The sequence below is a fragment of the Bubalus kerabau genome, chromosome 9 (assembly GCF_029407905.1).
Source record: "Bubalus kerabau isolate K-KA32 ecotype Philippines breed swamp buffalo chromosome 9, PCC_UOA_SB_1v2, whole genome shotgun sequence".
Taxonomy (NCBI): Eukaryota; Metazoa; Chordata; class Mammalia; order Artiodactyla; family Bovidae; genus Bubalus; species Bubalus kerabau.
The window spans coordinates 20,844,962-20,851,272 of NC_073632.1; the positions used below are offsets into that span (position 1 = coordinate 20,844,962).

General features: G+C 41.9%; 1 protein-coding gene across 1 annotated transcript; it reads right to left on the minus strand.

Annotated features, from left to right (window-relative positions):
• Positions 1–260: 260 nt before the first annotated feature.
• EEF1A1 (eukaryotic translation elongation factor 1 alpha 1) lies at positions 261–5,709 on the minus strand. The gene is made up of 7 exons (XM_055534803.1): positions 5,532–5,709; positions 5,095–5,274; positions 4,679–4,975; positions 4,448–4,598; positions 4,094–4,350; positions 3,776–4,010; positions 261–3,674 (listed from the first exon to the last, which is right to left on the minus strand). Exons 1-7 carry the CDS (start codon positions 5,673–5,675, stop codon positions 3,550–3,552), a joined length of 1,389 nt encoding a protein of 462 aa, XP_055390778.1. The 5' UTR covers positions 5,676–5,709; the 3' UTR covers positions 261–3,549.
• Between the last annotated feature and the right edge of the window lie 602 nt (positions 5,710–6,311).

Consider the following 6,311-nt stretch of genomic DNA (forward strand, 5'->3'; position numbering starts at 1 on the left):
AACTAGAGAGCCCCTAGTTGTGCTGCAACGGGAGATAATGATGCAACTAAGACCCCATGTGCCACAACTGAGACCTGACAACAATAACAGAGCCAAATGAATTACTTTCAAAAAATTCCTATCAAAATAAAACTTATTACTAACGGTTCACTTTGAAATTTAGCAGTTTCTTAAAAAGTATACACTTGCCAAGAGTAAGCAATCCCACTCCTAGGTTTTTACACAAGGAAAATGAAAGCCTATAATCACACACAAACCTATATGTGAATGTTTAGTGGTTTATTTGTAATTATCCAAAACAACCAATGTCCCTCAGCTGTAAACAAGCTTATAGTTATTAAAAAGGAACAGATTACTGATACATGCAAAACAGATCATCTCAAAGGCATCATGCTAAGTAAAGAAACCAGATTCAAAGGCTACATATGGTATCAAATCAGGTATGTGACACTGCTAAAAATCGTAACGGGGAAAGAATATAGGTCAGTAGTTACCAAGAATAAGAGGTAGAGAAGAGTGACCACACAGGGACGTGGGGAATTTGGGAGGGGGAAAGGTGACGGAAATATTCTATACCATGATTGTGGTAAATAAACTGTTTTTTGGTAAACTTTATCAAAACTTGCAAAATGCTTTTTACAGGGTAAATTTTAGGTTAAGGACCTCAATGAAAAAAGTGGTAAGAACTTTAAAATATTCCAATAACTTTTCTATTATTGCTTACTTGAAATATTAACATGCTCTTTGTTGTCACTGAGCACTCAAGGCTTGGTGAACCATGGGCCTGCTCAAGGTCGTCCAAGGTATAGGACAAATTCACTAATCTCACTCATTTCTATTAACAGCAGGACTATGTAGCATAACCTGTTTAGAAAAGAAACCCATATGATCCTTTCCAAGTTTTCCATTGGATCAGAGGTCAATGACCTCTCAGAAGCCATGCGGCAGTTTCCAAAGTTTTTTCTAAATCACTATCACCTGAGTAAGCAATGCAACTTCAATTGTGATTTTAACTAGTCTAGGAAGTTCCCAGAGGCCTGCAAATAGAGGACTCTGATGCTCCTGGGTGAGAGAACCTCTTAAGTTTGCAGGAAAAAAGGACAGAAGTCATGAAAACCAAAACCAGATCAGCAAAAATTTCAGGAACGCTGCAAATAAAGGAAAATACATTTCATTCCACCTTCTTTCTCATATGGAAGAGCTTGCTCTTCTCTTATCACAAGATTGAGAACTCATGCTGCTCATTCCTTTTAAGATACAAGGGAATAACTAATATACCTTTAATAATTCCCAAGTGACTGTACATAATCTTGCAGCATTTCACAAGGACGTCTAACACCTATCAACAGAAAACATAAAAGGACATCTTGACACACAAGTTTTCATCCCTTTTCTAGAGCTGCCCATTTCAAGAATTGTATATAGAGCCAGAAACAGCCTGTTTTTGGCATGAGCTCAGTACTCAACCTAACAAAAGGTAACCAAGGTAAATACATTTTAATAAAAATAGTCTCTATAGTCCTGTCCTGGTATTTATATACCCCATTCTGCAAATTACTAATAATCAAGCTCTTCAGTATATGCAATCTGCTTTTGGGCAGACCAGAACCCAACCAGATTAATTGCTCATGCTCTTGAAAAAACCCCCGAAGCACAGTTAATCTGGCCAAAACTCAACTATACTGCCTATTATGGGAATAGGATTAAGAATCATTTTTTCAGAAATCATACTGCCTCTCATATTCTGAAACCACACAAGAATTCCTGGGGCCAAGTTTCAACAAGATTCCATTTCAACAGCTAGGCAATTTTAAAAATGGGGTTTAAGGTCAAGCACCAGTTTATTTTATAAATCTTTTCAGTCAGTTCATATTCAGAAAGCAACTGCATAAAAAACTGAGCAAAACATTCATCCTGAATCTAGAAATCCATGTTTTAAACAAGTCTGTAGTGACCACCAGTAGGTGGCGCTCACAGCAATTCTGTACAGACAAATCTATGGCTCCAAGCATGCCAACTGTCCTGCTCTCCTTAAACTTCCACTTAACAAAAGCTCTTTTCTGCAATGAAACCTTCCTTGTGAAGACAAGTCTTCACCAGCTATTTACTAGCTAGCAATCTTTATTCATCTCCTTTAATCAGTTAACACCATACCTGTCAAAACATTAAGGAACAAGCTAGGGACCAAATCCTTTGTCATTTTAGAGTCCCTACCAATGGCCATATAAATTATTTTTATCCAGGAAAAATTGCAATTAACAAACCACCTGTCTACAGCTCAGAGGATGCTTTCTATTCGTAAAAAAGGCTTCTAGAATGGTATCTGGTGTGATTTCACCAGTTCAGCTGGATTAATTTTCCTTTCATATTATAAAAGCCTAGTTATCAGATACAGAATTACTCAGTTTCTGCAAATGCGTAAGACTTACTATCAAAACCAAGGTAACTTAGAATTACATTGCTTATACCAGAGACCAATTATCAACTGACCACCTAGTTTTTCCCATTTGTGAACAAGCCCTACAATTGACAGGTTATGAAAGTAATTCCTCTCGAGTTAAGGGTGATTTTCATTCAACTGTCAAATTATAGCAACCTGCAAATGACAACTTCCAGTTTCCTTTCTCGTTTTTAAAATGGCAGTTAACTTTGAAAACATTAACTAGATGAACCTACACTCAGACCCAAATGGGCCATACCTCCTCGCCAATGTAGCAATGTTCTCATTCACCCAACCTTGCCCATTACATGAGAATTCCTATAAAGTTCACTTCTATTTAAGTGACAGGAAACACAATTAGCCTCCAGCATCTTTTATTTTTCCTAGAACCTGTATACAATTAACTCTAGCAGGGCAGTCCTCAATACTATAAGCCTCACATTTTAACTACTTATTATAAATGTGAATGCACATCCTCATAACTGGCAAACTAAATGACATAGATTTATTCATTTATGTAACCATACACAATTTTATATGCAACAGGAGCTTCTATACTATAGAATCTGACCTTACAAACTAGCTTACATATAAAACAGTTACTCTTTGCTCATCTGTCCTAATATAGAAAAGTGTTGCACCAATGCTTAAGATGTTATTAAAACAGAGGAGTTCTCAACACAAGGTTAACAAACCTGAAGCTCCACCCTAGAAATACAAACCCATAATTTGAAAATTGTTTTACCAGAAATAGCTTATAAGCAACTCTTACCAAAGTAATACTATAGGGAGTTACAGTGTTGACCAAAAGGAAGACACAGGTTTCTCATTAAACTTTTTTTAATGGGTCTCAAATTCTGTGACAGATTTTTGGTCAAGTTGTTTTCATTAAAAAGTACTGATTTTAAAAAACTAATAACTTAAACTGCCACACACAAAACATATGGTCCACAAAAACATTCTCCTTTCCTTCTGAAGGTTTTACGATGCATTGTTATCATTAACCAGTCTTTTACTATTAAACTTAAATGGCCAATTGAGACAAACAGTTCTGAGACCGTTCTTCCACCACTGATTAAGACTGGGGTGGCAGGTATTGGGGATAATATTCATTTAGCCTTCTGAGCTTTCTGGGCAGACTTGGTGACCTTGCCAGCTCCAGCTGCCTTCTTGTCCACTGCTTTGATGACACCCACAGCGACTGTCTGTCTCATGTCACGCACAGCAAAACGGCCTATGAAAAACAAACATTGTATTACCATTAGAAACATTTTTCAAACCTTTAAGTTTACTTCTAAAACTTAGTTTTTAATTACAGCAGAAAAACATCCTTACCCAGGGGAGGATAATCAGAGAAGCTCTCGACACACATGGGCTTGCCAGGAACCATATCAACGATGGCAGCGTCACCAGATTTCAAGAATTTAGGGCCATCTTCCAGCTTTTTCCCAGAACGACGATCAATCTTCTCCTTCAGCTCAGCAAACTTGCAAGCAATGTGAGCTGTGTGACAATCCAGCACAGGTGCATATCCAGCACTGATTTGGCCTGGATGGTTCAAAATAATCACCTGGAAAGAAGACTTGTATTTAGTTGTGTCTCAAAGACCCTTAAAGTTATAGCAGTAAATAAAAACCTGTCTCCAAGTGTTACCTGAGCTGTGAAGCCAGCAGCTTCCATGGGTGGATCATTTTTGCTGTCACCAGCCACATTGCCACGACGGACATCTTTGACAGACACGTTCTTGACATTGAAGCCCACATTGTCCCCAGGAAGGGCTTCACTCAATGCTTCATGGTGCATTTCTACAGACTTCACTTCAGTTGTTACATTGACTGGAGCAAAGGTGACCACCATGCCAGGTTTGAGAACACCAGTCTCCACACGACCCACAGGGACAGTACCAATACCTAAAATAAACGTTTACAGCACTTAATAAATGCCTCAAACGCAGGCAGAAGGTATTGTACCAACCCAGACAAATTCTAATGGTTTTATTCTACTTACCACCAATTTTATAGACATCCTGGAGAGGCAAACGCAAGGGTTTGTCAGTTGGGCGAGTTGGTGGCAGGATGCAATCCAGAGCTTCAAGCAGGGTGGTTCCACTGGCATTGCCGTCCTTACGGGTGACTTTCCATCCCTTGAACCATGGCATCTAGAACAAGAAAGGCTGTGTTACCATCCAACTAAACCCCCTTACAGAACTTAAGTCTTAAAAACTTGAAAATCTCTTACATTAGCACTTGGCTCCAGCATGTTGTCACCATTCCAGCCAGAAATTGGCACAAATGCTACTGTGTCGGGGTTGTAGCCAATTTTCTTAATGTAGGTGCTGACTTCCTTAACAATTTCTTCGTATCTCTTCTGGCTATAGGGTGGCTCAGTGGAATCCATTTTGTTAACGCCAACAATTAGTTGTTTCACACCCAGGGTATAAGCCAGAAGGGCATGCTCACGGGTCTGCCCATTCTTGGAGATACCGGCTTCAAATTCACCAACACCAGCAGCAACAATCAGGACAGCACAGTCAGCCTTTGAAAGAAAACAAGTCCACATCCTGTTAAAACCAAGTTCTTCAAAAGGATTCACGGCTTTGCCAGTGTAAAAACAGACCCAAAGAGTTATTTTCAGTAGTTTTTAGTCTCACAAACCTGGGATGTGCCTGTAATCATGTTTTTGATGAAGTCTCTGTGTCCTGGGGCATCAATGATGGTAACATAGTACTTGCTGGTCTCAAATTTCCACAGGGAGATATCAATGGTGATACCACGCTCACGTTCAGCTTTAAGTTTGTCCAAGACCCAGGCATATTTGAAGGAGCCCTTTCCCATCTAGAAAGATTACGGACGATTACTTGGTAACTAAACCATGAACTTCAGCATGAAATTCTTTTACCGAATTTGGAAAAAATGCCGGATTTCACTTACAACTGTTACACTTAAGTTCATCTACCTTATTTTCAAAAGTTAACTGACTTAGCAAACTTTGCAATTTACCTTTTAACTAGTAAAATTCTAGACTAGTGGCTCGTTTTCGGAAAATTACCACTCAATGCATTTTCTCAGCCTATATTCTTACGTTTGCCTACCTCGGCAGCCTCCTTCTCGAACTTTTCAATTGTTCTCTTGTCGATCCCGCCACATTTGTAGATCAGATGGCCAGTCGTGGTAGACTTCCCTGAATCTACGTGCCCAATGACAACGATGTTGATGTGGGTCTTCTCCTTTCCCATTTTGGCTTAGGTTTAACGGTGGTTTTCACGACACCTAATTAGAAAGGGATGGAGGTGTGGGAAACTTTAAACCACTGTCCGGAAGCTGAAGAAAAAGCTACGATCCAAACTCCAAGGGCAAATTCCAAGGAGTATTACAACTAGCGCCAAGCTGGCCCAACTCAAGTCTCCACCCATAAGCTCCACCGTCCAGATTCCCCTCCCCCACCCCATGTGTCGCTCTGGAAACGCGAGGCATCGAGGGGCCAGGACGGCACCCGGTCCGCCGCAGGGGGCGGGGGGTGGGGGGTGTCCCAAGGAAGCGGCGCCAGGCAGGGACGGGCCCGGGCCCTTTGTGCGGGTGACTCACCGGCCGCTCCCCGCCCGGGCCGCCGCGTCCTCCATTTTGAAGCCGTGCAGAGGGGCCGGGGAGCGGCCATCTTTCCGCGCACGCAACTGGTGCCGGGCGGGGCGGCGCTCTGCTCGCCCGGCCGCCACGGCTCTCCCGCCCCGCCTCGGCCCAGCGAGGCCGCTACGGCATGTGCGCCGGGAAAGCAGGCCCGCGCTCTCTTGCGCCTCGCGGCCGCCCCCTACCCCGAATCCCGACGAGCGCCGAGAAGCCCATCCTGTCAACCCCCGGCCGGCCCCGGGTGAACC